The sequence below is a fragment of the Lepus europaeus genome, chromosome 4, assembly GCF_033115175.1.
Source record: "Lepus europaeus isolate LE1 chromosome 4, mLepTim1.pri, whole genome shotgun sequence".
Classification (NCBI taxonomy): Eukaryota; Metazoa; Chordata; class Mammalia; order Lagomorpha; family Leporidae; genus Lepus; species Lepus europaeus.
This window is the reverse complement of record NC_084830.1, coordinates 56,897,721-56,914,310: the sequence shown is the minus strand read 5'-3', so window position 1 is coordinate 56,914,310 and position 16,590 is coordinate 56,897,721. Positions and strand designations below refer to the sequence as shown.

At 38.9% G+C, this 16,590-nt stretch overlaps 1 protein-coding gene across 3 annotated transcripts in view; it reads left to right on the top strand.

Annotated features, from left to right (window-relative positions):
- WWP1 (WW domain containing E3 ubiquitin protein ligase 1) overlaps window positions 1–16,590 on the top strand; it is a 139,659-nt gene that overhangs the window by 43,865 nt on the left and 79,204 nt on the right. For all 3 annotated transcript variants that reach the window (XM_062188296.1, XM_062188295.1, XM_062188297.1), the window contains exons 4-5: window positions 972–1,110; window positions 6,331–6,455. In XM_062188296.1, coding sequence (XP_062044280.1) covers window positions 972–1,110; window positions 6,331–6,455 — 264 coding nt within the window. The remainder of the gene's footprint in view (window positions 1–971; window positions 1,111–6,330; window positions 6,456–16,590) is intronic.

Below are 16,590 nucleotides of genomic sequence, written 5' to 3'. Positions count from 1 at the left end.
GGCTGTCCCCTTCAGACTTGACTGTTTAAGGGTAACTGATTACAGAGAAGATCTTGATAAGTGGTTGGTGCTGCTTGGTAGTCAGTCTTCTGTCCTTTAAATATGTAACCCCCATAGTTCCTGTTTGGATTAGTAGTTCTAAATATTATTTAAAATCAAATGTTTAGCCTAAATTAGTTTCTTTAAATGTTCTGTAAATGAGAATTAAAATTCACTTTCTCTAAATGATTAGGATTAACTTATCTAATGACATTTTGATTTTTTAAAAGTTTTTATTTGAAAAAGCAAATACTACTTTCTTGGAGAGGAAGAAAACAACTTTCTATGTAAAACATTAAAGCATTTTTTTAAAAGTGATATAGTTATATAATTTCAGAAAGGTAAATTATGAATACTATCTAGCAGGAATGTTAATGCAGTGAAGTGCTAAGGCATACCACAACATGGATGAACCTAGAAAGCATTATGCTAAGAGAAAGAAGGCCATCATACAAAAGAACAATGTATTGTATGGTTCCATATATGAAATATCCAGAATAGGTAAATCTGTAGATACAAAGATTAGATTAGTTGTTGCCTAGGGCTGAAGGTGAAGAAAGTGTGTTTGAGTAAACAGAAAGGTGACTGCTTAATAGTATGAGGTTTCTTTTTCGGTTAATGAAAATGTTTTAAAATGGGATTGTGGTTTTGGCTGTACAACTCTGAATATATTAAAACCTTTGGCTTGTACAGTTAAGTTGGTGAGTTTTAGGGTTTGTGAATTATATCTCAATAAACCTATTGCAGAAAAACTCACATGGCTTTCAGGCATTTTCAACAGTACCCCCCACCTCCTTTTTATTCCATCTTCATTCTGTCAATGAGAAGTGTTCTACTTGCACAAGCAAGAAATATGGTCTTTGACTGATTTGTTAGTACTTTTATCTATGAATATCCGTTAGACTATATGATGATTATAATTTTTCTCTTAGTTTCTAGTGCCAAACTAAAAAGAAAAAAGAACTGGTTTGGAACAGCAATATATACAGAACTAGTTGTAGATGGAGAAAGTAAGAAAACAGCAAAATCCAGTAGTTCTTCCAATCCTAAATGGGATGAACAGCTAACTGTGTAAGTATCTTACGTAAAGACTGCAATCTCTTGAAAAGGGAAAGTGCTTCTTGGAATATGTTTTCTGTTTTGTAGGATGTCTTCAAAGTAATGAGTCCCCTTCACCTCTGGCTATTTAAGGCATGAAGAGATTTTTGGTTAATTTTCATTCTGTAAAAGAGGTAGAATAGTAATTCTTATTTTTCTTTGATAAACTAAATCTATGTAACCATTATTTTCTCTGAATATCTTTGTATAGAAATAAATAGGGTCGAAGAAAGCAGTTATCCTTAATTTGGGGATTTCTAAAATATAATGGGATAGAGATTGGATTAACATGATGAAGTAGGGAGGGAGCTTGCTGCTTTAGTCTAGTCTAGGAAAAGATATTTTTTAAAAAGTGGAATGAGTGTAGTCTCAGGGAAGAATTAGGGAGAAAACAGCAGAGGAAACTCTGTGCAAATTAAAGGGACACAGTGAACCTACGTGGAGGGCATGGAAGCGAACAACTCAGGACTCCAGCAGCCAAGAGCCTCTACACCAGCATTGGAGAGTGAAGTGAGACCAGACTGCAGCAGCCCAAGCCACTGACGAAAAAGCTGTAAGAAGAGCCTAGAGGGAATCTGACTTGGAGCCCCATGGGGGATATAGTACCCACCAAACTAGAGGAGAAAAAACAAAGGGAGCACGTCTTCTCTCTCCCTGATCACCTTGCAACGATGTACTGAAACAAGCTGAGAGCAGGGGCCATTTTGGGCATATATAACAGCTGTGCCTGCTCATATCCATGCCCAGAAACCAGCCAAGTGGAGACTCCTGGATCTGGTAGGGAGAACAGACAGGGCTGGGTGCTCATTGACTGTGGGAGGCTTGTGTGCCAGGACTGTGAAAACACTGAGGCTACGTGGGAGACTCAGGGTGTAGCTGGGACATTGGGCAGTCACTGTGGAAGGCTCCACATGATCGGGGCTCCTGGTTACCTGATATGGTACATTGCTGAGGAATCTGAGCTTACACTGAGGACTGCACAGATCCTTTGTGTGGTCCTTTTGGCAGAGCAGACAGATACTCACTGGGGCTAACACCCAGGCACTGGTCTCCTTTGAGGAGAGGAGCTCAACTGAATCTAAGCCAACAGACAAGAATAAACCTCCCCTCTAATAAAAAGAGAGAGAAAGAGAGATATCTACCATGTGAAACTTGGAGTTGTCACGTCAGACACAACCTCCATCCTAGAGCACTAAACAGAGCTCCCTGGCCATACCCACCACATGCCTCTAGGTATTCCTGAAAGCATAGTCCAAAGATAAAAGCCACCACAGCGAAAAAACAAGAAACCAACAACTATCTCTACAATGCCAAATAACAAATTTGCACCAATTCAAGAAACAAAAATAAGGAAGACAACATGACACCCCAAAAGAACACAACACTTCAATACTAGCTTGTGAAGATGATGAGATTGAAGAAATGCCAGAAATTGAATTTAAAAAATGATCATAGGATTGCTTAGAAGCAATCAGAAGTAAATGCATGAACTAATGAAATCCATACATGACATAAAAGAGAATTTCTCCCATGAAATTGACATCTTACACTGTGGCAAAAAATGTTCTATATGAAAGATCTCTGTGAGACACCAGTGGAAAGAAGTGGCCATCAAAGGAAGATGTACTTTTCTCAAAAGGGAGGAGAGAACTTCCACTTTGCTTATGGCCTTGTCCAAATACTGCCAGAGATTGTGGACTCAAAAGGCTTCCACAGCCTAGGCAGCTCATTAGAGCCTCTGTGTTCACTGACATCATACATAAAAGTGTTAATTGTTAAGTTAATAACAAGAGTCACTGTGCACTAACTCCCTGTGCCAGACCTCTGTCCTCAATGAGTTGTACTGAGAGTTAACTGTAAAACCAGTTCTCAAGCAGTTCTTTTGTGTGTGTGTGTGTGTGCACAAATTGAATTATTGAATGTGTATAAATTGTGTACAAATTGTTGAATATGTACAAATTGTGTTGAATGTTCAACACATTTGTTGAATGTGTACAAAGTTAATTGAAAATGAATCTTAATGGAGAATAGGACTGGTAAGGGGAGAGGGAGGAGGAGGAGTTATAGAAGTGTGGGTGGGAGGGCTGATATGGTGGGGAGAATAACTATATTCCTCAGGTTGTTATTAGGAAATTTATATTCCTTAAAACATACATGAAAAAAAAAATTTTAAAAAAAGAAATTGAGATCTTAAAGAGAAATCAAAATGAAATCTTGGAAATGACGAATTCAGTAGAACAAATAAAAAATACAGTGGAGAGCCTTAACAACACAATCAGTAAAGCAGAAGAAAGACAAAGCACAGGAAATTACAGAGTCAGACCAAACACAAGAAGATGAAATTAGAAAACTAAAAAGCACTGTTTGTAATCTACAGGAATCTATCAAACGACCCAACATACGGGTCCTAGGAGTTCCTGAAGGCATGGAAAGAGAGAAAAGAACAGAAGGCCTTTTTAGTGAAATAATAACAGAAAACTTCCCCAATTTAAAGAAAGAAAGGGACATCGAACTCCTAATAGACATGATAAGAAGATATCTTCACCACGATACATTGTAAGCAAACTCTCCATAGTTAAAACATAAAGAAAAGATTCTAAAATGTGCAGGAGAGAAACACCAGATTACTTTCAGAGGATCTCCAATTAGATTCACAGTGAACTTCTCATCAGAAACCCTAAAGGCTAGGAGACAGAGATATTTTCCAAGTCTTAGGAGACAAAAAAACTGTCAACCCAGAATACTATACCTTGCAAAGCTCTCATTTATGAACAAAAGTGAAATAAAGACCTTTCATGACAAACAGAAACTAAAAGAATTTGTCACCACACGTCCAGCTCCACAGAAGATGCTTAAGTATGTGCTATACACAGAAATACGAAACATGTTTATCAATACAGAAGAAGGTAAAGGAAGGAAATCTCCCAGTAAAAGTACAAAGGAAATAGAAAGTAAACCGATAGGAATATTTATGGAAAAATGGCAGGGCAAAGTCGTTACTTATCTGTAGTCACCTTGAATGTAAATGGCCTCAACTCTCCAGTTAAAAGTCTCAGATTGGCTGAATGGATTATAAAACAACACTCATCTATTTGCTGCCTACAAGAAACACGTCTCACCAATAAAGATGCATGCATACTGAAAGTGAAAGGTTGGAAAAAGATATTCCATGCCAGCAGAAGACAAAAACAGCTGGTGTAGCCATCCTAATATCATATAAAACAGACTTTGACACAAAAACTGCTAAGAGACAAAGAAGGGCACTGTGTAATGATTAAGGGATCAATTCAGCAGGAAGATATAACTATTTGTACCTAATTACAGAGCACCTGGCTATTTAAAAGAAATGTTGAGGCATCTAAAGTGAGACATAGACCCGAATACAATAGTAATGGGGAATTTCAATACTCCACTTTCAGCAATGGGCAGATCAACCAGACAGAAAATCAGGAAGGAAACAGCAGAGCTAATCAACACTATAAACCAAATGGACTTAACTGATATCTACACAACTTTTCACCCTACAGTTGCAGAATACACATTCTTCTCTGCAGTGCAGGGAGATTTCTCTAGGAAAGCTCTTGCCATAAAGCAAGTCTCAGCAAATTAAAAAAAAAAAATCATGCCCTGCATCTTCGAAGACCACAGTGGAATGAAACTGGAAATCAGTAACTCAGGAAACCTTAGAATATATGCAAACACATGAAGGTTAACAACATGCTCCTGAATGAACTATGGATCATGGAAGATATCAAAAGAGAAATAAAAAAAAATTCTGGAAACAAAAGAAGACTGACAGTACAACATATCAAAACGTATGGGATACAGTGAAAGCAGAAGAAAGTTTATAAGCAGTTGGTGCCTACATCAAGAAATCGGGAAGGTACCAAATAAATGAGCTATCAGTGCATTTCAAGGATCTAGAAATTCAATAGCAAACCAAACCAAGAACTAATAGGAGAAAAGAAATAATTAAAATTAGAGACAAAATAAGCAAAATTGAAACAAAAAAAAAAATACAAAGGATCAGCGAAACAAAAAAGCTGTATTTTTGAAAAAATAAACAAAATTGACACACCATTGTCCTAAGTAACCAAAAAAAAGGCGGGGGGGAGACCCAAATCAATAAAATTGTAGATGAAAAAAGAAATGTAACAACAGACACCAAAGAAATAAAAAGAATCATGAGATTACTACAAAGAGCTGTATGTTCTAACTGAAAAGCCCATGAGAGCATTTCAGGTATGGAAAGCCAAGACACTGGCAAAAAAAATGTCCTACATGAAGGATCTCTTTGAGTGAGACCCCAGTGGAAAGAAGTGGCCATCAAAGAAGGATGTACTTTTTTCTGAAGCGAGGAGAGAACTTCCACATTGCTTATGGCCTTGTCCAAATACTAATGGAGATTATGGTTTCAAAAGGCTTCCATAGCCTTGGCAGCTAATGTAAGAATCTCGGGTGATCATTGACATCATACATAAGAATGTTAATCATTAAATTAACAACAGGAGTCACTGTGCACTTACTTTCCATGCAGAACCTCTGTCCTCAATGAGTGTATTGTGAAGATTAACTATAAAATTTGTTTCCAGTTTGTGTGTATGTATGTGTGTGTGTGTAAATTGTTGAAATCTTTACTTAGTTTAGAGTTGGTCTTCTGTGTATAAAGTCAATTGAAAATGAACCTTAATGGAGAATGGGACCTGGAATGGGAGAGGGAGGAGGAAGTGGGGTCGGAGTGGAAGTGGGAAGGCAGTTATGGTGGGAAGAATCACTCTGTTCCTAAAGTTGTACTTATGAAATTTGTGCTCATTGAATAAAAAAGGTTTCTTTGGGAATAAAAAATAGACTGGGATAAATGTATACAATGAAAATGTAATAGATGCCCTCAGTTTTCTTAAATCTTTAGAAATTTGTTGAAATATAAATAGTGTTATTGTTAATTCTCCGTAAGAAATTGTAATGCTAGTATTTTGGTCTGCTAGTATAAAAATTTTTAACTAGTTATAGTTAAGTTATATTTGAAAGTAAATATTTTTATTTATATTTCAGGTAGTTCACTATCTCATATAGTAGTTCCTAAACTGAATTCATGGTTTTAAGAACATAATTGAAATAAATGGTTTAATATGAATTATCACTTAGAGTACTTCTGTGTCTTACTGTATTTTTGTTGCAATTTTGCTTTTATAGCAATGTGACCCCACAGACTACATTGGAATTTCGGGTTTGGAGTCATCACACTTTAAAAGCAGATGCTTTATTGGGAAGAGCAACCATAGATTTGAAACAGGCTCTGTTAGCACACAATAGAAAACGTAAGTTTTTTCTTCTGACCTTCATTTCCATGCAAGTTATTTTAAACTATTTGACCATATATTAAAGGCCAAGAGCAATAAGTAAATAAATAAATAAAATCGTTCTGTGTTCATGAAGGAGAACCTCAGTTATTACTTTTGATTGCATTTAAGTTTGTGTATTTTATTAAATAGATAGTATTTACCTTGGACTGTCTTCCTTTTGCAGAGTTAAAAAATAGTCTCATTCACAAGTACCTTGTTATTAGGGCTCATCAGTCATTTATTATTTACTTATATACTTTAAAACTTAAAAATGGTCATTATCTGAGCATATTCTACTTTGCTACTTAAGTAATAACAATTTGAATTGGATAAAGCAAATTGTAACTCTTTTTGTTTTTTCATTATATAACTACATATGGAAAATATAGAAAACTACAGGTAATTCTATGCAAGAGTAACCACTCCTCATAATCTTTTTTCTTGTTCATAGACACAGTCATATTTTTGGTTTTCTTTATTCTACTAGTTTATTCCCCTCCCCCCCTTTTAAAAATTTATTTCAAAAGCAGAACGACACAGAGAGAGGGTGAGAAAGAGAAAGAGATCATTCATCCCCTGATTTACTCTCCAAATGACTGCATTGGCTGGGTTGGGCCAGGCTGAAGCCTGGAGCCTGGAGCCTGGAAATCCATCTGGGTCCTCCACATGGATGGAAGAGGCTCATCGTCTTCTGCTTTCCCAGGCACATTAGCAGGGAGCTTCATTGGAAGTGGAGCAGCTGGGACTTTAACTGGTGCTCCAATATGGGATGGGTGTGTCATAGTTAGCTGCTTAACCTGCTGGGCCACAGTGCAGGCCTGTACTCTGCTTTTTAAAATTTAGTAATGTACTATAATAAATCATACATTCATGATATTAAAATTTTCTAGCCTGGACTTTTAAAGGTAGTTGAGATTTCAATGATTTTTAAATCTCCTATCATTGTTTGTAAAAATTGAGGGCTGATACTTACATATATTTGTAATTCGGGGGGGGGGGCAGAATTTATAGCATTTATATATTCTCAAATTGAGTCATCTATTGAAGATTAAAAACCGGAGTTCTAGTTTAGGGTTTTAGGATCCACACATTGGTCTATCCGTCTGTTTCTGTACAAGTACCATGCTGTTTTGATAACAACTGCCCTGTAGTATGTCCTGAAATCTGGTATTGTGATGCCTCTGACTTTTTTTGTTGTACAAGATTGCTTTACCTATTCAAGGTCTCCTGTGTCTGCATATGAATTTTAGCATCATTTTTTCAAGATCTGAGAAGAATGTCTTCGGTATCTTGATTGGTATTACATTGAATGTATAAATTGCTTTTGGGAGAATGGACATTTTGATGATATTGATTCTTCCAATCCATGAGCATAGAAGATTTTTCCATTTTTTGGTATCCTCTTCTATTTCTTTCTTTAAGGTTTTGTAATTTTCATCGTAGAGATCTTTAACGTCCTTGGTTAAGTTTATTCCAAGGTATTTGATTGTTTTTGTAGCTGTTGTGAATGGGATTGATCTTAGAAGTTCTTCCTCAGTCGTGGCATTTCCTGTGTATACAAAGGAGGCATCACAATACCAGATTTCAGGACATACTACAGGGCAGTTGTTATCAAAACAGCATGGTACTGGTACAGAAACAGATGGATAGACCAATGGAACAGAATAGAAACACCAGAAATCAATCCAAACATCTACAGCCAACTTATATTTGATCAAGGATCCAAAACCAATCCCTGGAGTAAGGACAGTCTATTCAATAAATGGTGCTGGGAAAATTGGATTTCCACGTGCAAAAGCATGAAGCAAGACCCCTTCCTTTCACCTTACACAAAAATTCACTCAACATGGATTAAAGACTTAAATCGACGACCCGACACCATCAAATTATTAGAGAGCATTGGAGAAACCCTGCAAGATATAGGTACTGGCAAAGACTTCTTGGAAAATACCCTAGAAGCACAGGCAGTCAAAGCCAAAAATAACATTTGGGATTGCAGGGCCGGTGCCGTGGCTCAACAGGCTAATCCTCCGCCTTGCGGCACCGGCACACCGGGTTCTAGTCCCGGTTGGGGTGCCGGATTATTTATTTATTTTTTTATTTTTGACAGGCAGAGTGGACAGTGAGAGAGACAGAGAGAAAGGTCTTCCTTTTGCCGTTGGTTCACCCTCCAATGGCCGCCGTGGTAGCACACTGCGGCCGGCGCACCACGCTGATCCGATGGCAGGAGCCAGGTGCTTCTCCTGGTCTCCCATGGGGTGCAGGGCCCAAGCACTTGGGCCATCCTCCACTGCACTCCCTGGCCACAGCAGAGAGCTGGCCTGGAAGAGGGGCAACGGGACAGGATCAGTGCCCCGACTGGGACTAGAACCCGGTGTGCCGGTGCCGCAAGGCGGAGGATTAGCCTGTTAAGCCACGGCGCCGGCCATGAAGTCTCATTAAGAGAAAGAAAGCAAATTTTTAAAGATTTATTTATTCATTTGAAAGGCAGAGTTGCAGAAAGTAAGAGAGAGAGAGCTCTTCCATCTGCTGGTTTACTCTGCAAATGGCTATGATAGTTAGGGCTGGGCCATGCTGAAACCTGGAGCCTGGAACTCCATCTACGTCTCCCACATGAGTGGCAGAGGCCCAAGCCCTTGAGCCATCTTTGATTATTTCCCAGGCATATTAGCTATATTGGAAATAGAGTAGCCAGGACTCAAACTGGCACTCATATGGGATGCTGGCATCACAGGCTAGACAGCCTAAGCTACTATGCCACAATGCTGGCCCCTGCTCAGTTTTTTGTTTTTTCTTTCTTTCTTTTTTTTTAATTTGAGAAGCAGAGAGATGGTGTGAAAGACAGACAGACAGGCAGACATATATACACATGCACAGAGAGATTTCACATCCCATCACCAAATGCCCATGCTGACCACAGTTGGGTCAGGCCAAAAGGAATCCAATCTAGGTCTCCCACATTGACTAAGGGATCCAACCACTTTAGCCTTTGCTCATTTAAAAACTTGATCTATTTTTGTCATTGTTGTTGAAGTATTTTTTTTAGTTCCTTATATTCTAGATATTAATTATCAAAAGAACAGTTTGCAAATATTTTCTCCTATTCCTATCCTGACATTTGGGCAGTTTCCAATAGTTTACTCAAACTGAAGCCTTTGTTAAAATCTGTAAGTCTTCTCTCAGAGATTTTCTCATTCATTTTTAAAAGTATGTTTGATCAGTTAAGGGTTAAAATGCTAATACTTAAAATAGTAAGTTGATTTATTAAAAATGTTCTTTCTGAAAATACACATCTAGTTTAAAAATCAGGGTTTTTTTTTTCTTTTTTTCTTTTTCTTTTTTTTTTTTGACAAGCAGAGTTGGACAGTGAGAGATAGAGAGAGAGACAGAGAGAAAGGTCTTCCTTTCTTTGGTTCATCCCCCAAATGGCCGCTACAGCTGGTGCGCTGCGCTGATCCGAAGCCAGGAGCTTCCTCCTGTCTCTCATGCGGGTGCAGGGCCCAGGGACCTGGGCCATCCTCCACTGCACTCCCTGGCCACAGCAGAGAGCTGGACTGGAAGAGGAGCAACTGAGACAGAATCCAGCACCCCAACCGGGACTAGAACCTGGGGTGCTGGTGCCACAGGTGCTCCGAGGATTAGCCTAGTGAGCCGCTGCGCTGGCCAAAAGTCAGTTTTTGATGTATTTTTGGACATCAAGAACTGTTAGTCAAAAAACCAAGATGTTAATTATTATAGTTTATGCTAGTTAGTATAAACCATGCTAATTTTTATGTATTCTGATTTTAAAACATACATTCTATTGAAGCATTATAAGTTTGATTCCCTGCTGTATCATAGCTTCTGGGGATGGGGAGTATCATGTAATTCATCTTGGTACAGAATTAAGTAATAGGTGTTGTAAATATTCAGTACCTAGTTTAGGTTATTATTATTTAATCATGCCTTGTTGTTGGACATTTAGATTGTTTCCAGTTATAATAGATTGTATTGAACCTGTATATAAAAATTACAATTACCTGTGACATAAAGAGTATAATTACCTTCAACATAAAAAATATATTGTAATGCCAGTACACTTTGAAATTTGTTCGTAAACTATAAATTTAACATTGTCTCTTAGGATTTAATTGAGCAGAATATGCTCAGTAAAAAAATAAAATTTTAATAAATGTAGTTACAGTGAATAGATAGTAACTGTAATAGTACCATCCACTTTTGGATTATAGCAGCTTTTTCCCCCCATAACCTCCCTCCCACTTGCAACCATCCCATCCCCCATTCCCTTTCCCATCCCATTCACATCAAGATTCATTTTCAATTATGTTTATATACAGAAGATCAATTTAGTATATACTAAATAAAGATTTCAACAGTTTGCACCCACACAGAAACACAAAGTATAAAGTACAGTTTGGGTACTAGTTATGCCATTAATTCACATAGTACAACACATTAAGGACAGAGATCCTACATGGGGAGTAAGTGCACAGTCACTCCCATTGTTGATTTAACAATTGACACTCTTGTTTATGACGTCAGTAATCACCTGAGGCTCTTGTCATGAGCTGCCAAAGCTATGGAAGCCTCTTGAGTTCACCAACTCTGATCTTACTTAGACAAGGCCATAGTCAAAGTGGAAGTTCTCTCCTCCCTTCAGAGAAAGGTACCTCCTTCTCTGATGGCCCATTCTACTGGGATCTCACTCACAGAGATCTTTCATTTAGGGCCTCCCTCTCTTTTTTTTTTTTTTTTTTTTTTTCCAGAGTGTCTTGGCTTTCCATGCCAGAAATACTCTCATGGGCTTTTTAGTCTGATCCGAATGCCTTAAGGGCTGATTCTGAGGCCAGAGTGCTGTTTAGGGCATCTGCCATTCTATGAGGCTGCTGTGTATCCTGCTTCCCGTGTTGGGTTGTTCTCTCCTTTTTAATTCCATCAGTTAGTATTAGCAAACACTAGTCTTGTTTATGTGATCCCTTTGACACTTAATCCTATCATTATAGTCAATTATGAAACTTATCACTTTGACTAGTGAGATGGCATTGGTGCATGCCACCTTGTTGGGATTGAATTGGAATCCCCTGGCACGTTTCTAACTACCATTAGGGGTAAGTCCGATTGAGCATGTGCCGAACTGTACATCTGCTCCCTCTCTTATTCCCACTCTTATATTTAACAGGGATCACTTTTCAGTTAAATTTAAACACCTAAGAATAATTGTGTGTTAATTAAAGAGTTCAACCAATGGTATTAAGTAGAACAAAAAATACTAAAAGGAATAAAACAGTAAGTTGTTCCTCGACAGTCAGGACAAGGGCTGCTCAGGTCATTGTTTCTCATAGTGTCCATTTCACTTCAACAGGTTTCCTTTTAGTTGCTCAGTTAGTGAGACACCAGTTTTGAGATTAGGAGTCATTTAATGACTATAACTTAATTACCTCTTTTAAGATCCTGTTCCCAGATACAGTCACATTTTGAGTTTTTAGGTGTTGGCCTGTGCCACAGGCGGAGGATTAGCCAAGTGATCTGCAGCGCCGGCAAAGATTTATTTTTTTATTTATTTGAAAGGCAGAGTTAGAGAGGAGGAGAGACAGAGAGAGGTTTTCCATCCACTGGTTCACTCCCAAATGGCCACAAGGGCCAGAGCTGGGGTGATCTGAAGCTAGGAGCAAGAAGCTTCTTACTGGTCTCCCACTTCAGGGGCCCAAACACTTGGGCCATCTTCTTCCCATCAGCAGGGAACTGGATGGGAAGTGAAGCAGGTACATACAGGTGGGTTACTATGCCACAGTGCTGACTCCAGAACCTACAAGATTTTACTATTGTTAACCTGAACGGTTTGACTTTGGTGGAGCCCTGATGCTCAAACTAGTTTGAAGATTGCATGGCCAAAGATCAAGTCCCCGAAGCCAGGAGCCAGGTGCTTCCTCCTGGTCTCCCATGCGGGTGCAGAGCCCAAGCACTTGGGCCATCCCCCACTGCCTTCTCGGGCCACAGCAGAGAGCTGGACTGGAAGAGGAGCAACCGGGACAGAATCCGGCGCCCCAACCGGGACTAGAACCCGAGGTGCGGGCGCTGCAGGCAGAGGATTAGCCTATTGAGCCGTGACACCGTCCAACTCCTGGTTTTAACACCTGTTAGTCTTGATCAGTTTGTCCAGTTTTTACCCACACCTTAGTTCCCTGACTACTGTCCATGTAGTCTTCTCATTCTCTTATGAATAGGCTTTGCTAGTTTTCTTTTATTCAAAGCAGTCTCTTTTTCACTAATCACTTCTTGAGTACTTCTAATAATTATACATTTGTTGAGTGTGTTTTTGTATTTATTTTCTAAGCTTACATGGAATTGTTGAGAGTAATGTAAGAAGTACATCTGAGTTTATTTCCTTTGATTGCTACATGGTTTTTTAAATAGTGTTCATTTTATCACATGAACAAAATGCCAATTAGAATTTCGTGTTCTATTTCTCTAGCAGGCCCTTCCCCTTGCTCCTCCTTTTTGTCTCAACAGTGATATGGCTCTGTGGTGCACTTACAATTTTTGTTTGAGTTCTGTTGGACTGTAACTTTTTCTTAACTACCCTTGTCTTTCTATGTAAACTTAGTTAAACCTAAATTCTTTTTGAAATGAGATGTAGGAGGGGCCGGCACCATAGTGCAGTAGGTTAATCCTCCCCCTGCAACGCCAGTATCCCATATAGGTGCCGGTTCTATTCCCAGCTGCTCCTCTTCCAATCCTGCTTGATGCTGTGGCCTGGGGAAGCAGTAGAAGATGGCCCAGGTGCTTGGGCCCCTGCATCTGTGTGGGAGACCAGGAAGAAGTACCTGGCTCCTGGCTTTGGATTAACGCAGCTCTGGCCGTTGTGGCCATTTGGGGAGTGAACCAATGGAGGGAGGACCTTTCTGCCTCTCTCTCGCTGTCTGTAACTTTACCTCAAATAAATAAAATCTTAAAAAAAAAGTAATGAGATGAAGGTATAATAAATGATTCTGTAAATAAACACATAAACAATATGTAACAACTATAACTGAAGAAACTTGGAATATCATTCTAATGTAGGAATGAAATTTTTCTTATAGGTAATTGTATTGGTCTGTTTGCTGCTATAACAATATATCTGAGACTTAGTATTGATAAAAACAGAAATATAATTTCTGCAGTTTGAGGATCTGGAATTTCAAAATCAAGACACCTGTGGGTTCTTTATGTAATAAAGGCCAGTTCTCTGCTTTGAAGATGGTGCTTCTTAGCTGCATTCCAAGAGGACAAATGCTATGCCCTCAAGTGGGTGAAAAGTGCTCAAACTTTTTCACCAGGGACCTGATACCATCCATAAGGGCTCCGTCCTCATGACATGAACTCGTTCAAGGCCTCACATCTTAATACTCTCAGATTAATCACTGAGTTTTAACTTGAATTTGGGGTGGGAAGAAGTGTTCAGACCACAGCAGATAGGGTACAACTTTCTCTTATCCTGTACATTTTAATGGTTGCTGTATACACCTTAAATGTCTCTTCCTTTTCTCATTCTTTCATTAGTAGTGGTGCTATATGTTAGATATTTGTTTTATCAAAAAAGTATTTATTTTAGTACCATGTAAATAAGAATAAAATATCAAGATCTTTGAACAAGGCAGAAGGGAGTATCAAAAAGAGTAATAACACAAATTATATGAAGGTATTTTGAAAAGTTTGTGGAATAACACAGTTAAAAGATAATGTACATTTTCTGTTTCTTTTTGAAGACCCCTTGTCCTTCACATTGCTACTTGTCCTAATCATAATTTTGATTTCTAATCTTTTTTAATAGATTTATTTATGTATTTGAAAGGTAGAGTAACAGGGAGAAAGGAAAGGAAAGGAGAAGAGGGAAGGGTAGAAGATAGAAATATCTCCCATATGTTGGTTCACTCCCAAATGCCCATGACAGCTGGGGCTGAACCTGGCTAAAGCCAGAGCCCAGGTGGGCTATCATCTGCTGCCTACCCAGGCACATTATCAGGAAGCTACATCAGAAGTGAAGTACCCAGGATTCAAACCAGCACTTTGATATGGGATGCAGTTGTCTCAAGCAGTGGTTTAACCCACTGTGCCACAATGCCTACCCTGATTTTTAATCTTTCAAAATGTATTCTTATGTAATCCCACTATTTTCAAAATTTATTGACACATTCTTTTGGTGTTTTATATAATTTTCTTCTTAGTGAAATGTGAGCCTTGTTAGCACAGTTCTCTACATGTTGCTCTTCTGTAGAATTTTCTGCTGTGAATTATATGTTCTGCAACTGTGCTATCCAGTATGGCAGCCACTAAACACATATGACAATTGAATTTTTGAAATTTGGCTAGAGCAACTAAAGAGCTTGGTTTTAAGCTCAAGTTCAAGTAGGCTCATGTAACTAGTGGCTAACATATTGTACAGTAAAGTAAAGAGATAGAGATAGAGACAGAAAGATCTTCCATCCTCTGGTTTACTCCTCAGATACCCACAACAGTTGGGGCTTGCACAAAGCTAGGAGCCAGGATCTACTTGAGCTGTTGTCTGCTGCTTCTCAGGGTATGAGTTAGCAGGAAACTGGAATCATGACTCAAACTCGGGCACCCTGAAATGGATGTTGGTGTCCGAAGCAGCGTCTTAACCACTGTTCCAGTATCAGCCTCCTCTTATGTATTTTTCTGTTTTTAATTTTATTTGTTTATACCTTTCCTTTTCTTCCTGTTAATTTTTTTCTTACCTAAAGTTTTAACTTTTTTATCATTAGGTTTCAGGTTATGTTTCTTATAAGAATTGAAAGTTCCTTATGTATTTTCTCAGTTATTATTCTGGAATCTGTATTTTATTTTAGAAACGTTTCTCCCCCAGGGTGATTCTCTGTCATTTCTCTTGTATTTTATTTGGTTCTATTAAGGTTTGATTATACTGATAACATTTGTCTTGAGACAGCACCTGTGTTATCAGTTGATCTGAGGGATTTTGATTGATACTGTAACTCCTTCATTGCCTCCATTGCTGTTTTGAAGTTTTTGTTACCTTTAAATCTCAATTTTCACAAAATCATCTTTTATAATGGTTCTTATGTATGATTTTTTAAAAAATTCTGATTGTGTTGTTACCAATAAATCTTATTTAATTTACCTAAGATTTTAAAAGTTTTGCCGTATCACTCAATGATTTTTATTCTTTCGACCTCTGCAGTCTTGTAAATTAGGCCTGAGTTGCCTTTTTATTTATTTTTTTTTAATTATGCATTTCTTTGGGGGGAGAGAGAAAAAAAGAGAAAGGTGCTCTCTGTTTGCTCTCCAAATGCTCCACAATGGCCGGAACTGAGATGGACTATAGATAGGAGTTGGGAACTCATTCCATGTCTCCAACATGGGTGGCAGGAACCTAATTACTTGAGCTATCACTGTTCCTTCCAAGGATCTTCATTATTTATTTATCTATTTATTTATTTATTTGACAGGCAGAGTTAGACTGTGAGAGAGAGAGAGAGAGAGAGACAGAAAGAAAGGTCTTCCTTTTTCCATTGGTTCACCCCCTAAGTGGCCGCTATGGCTGACGTGTTGCGGCCAGCACGTTGCGCCGATCCAAAGCCAGGAGCCAGGTGCTTCCTCCTGGTCTCCCATGGGAGTGCAGGGCCCAAGGACCTGGATCATCCTCCACTGCACTCCTGGGCCATAGCAGAAAGCTGGACTGGAAGAGGGGCAACCGGAACAGAATCCGGCACCCCAACCGGGACTAGGAAGCTAGAGTCAGTAACTAGGACCTGGTATTAAACTCAAACACTCTTTAAAAAAAAAAAATGTTTGTTTATTTATTTATTTGAAAGGCAGAGTTACAGAGAGAGAGAGAGAGAGAGGTCTTCCATCCTCTGGTTCACTTCCCAGATGGTTGCAATGGCTGGAGCTTTGCTGATCCAAAGCCAGGAGCCAGGAGCTTCTTCTGCGTCTCCCATGTGGGTTTGTGGGTGCAGGAGCCCAAAGACTTGGGGCATCTTCTCCTTTCCCAGGCCAGAGCAGAAAGCTGGATTGGAAGTGGAGCAGCCGGGACTTGAACCAGTGCCCATGTGGAATGCCAGCACTGCAGGCGGCAGTTTTACCTGATGTGTCA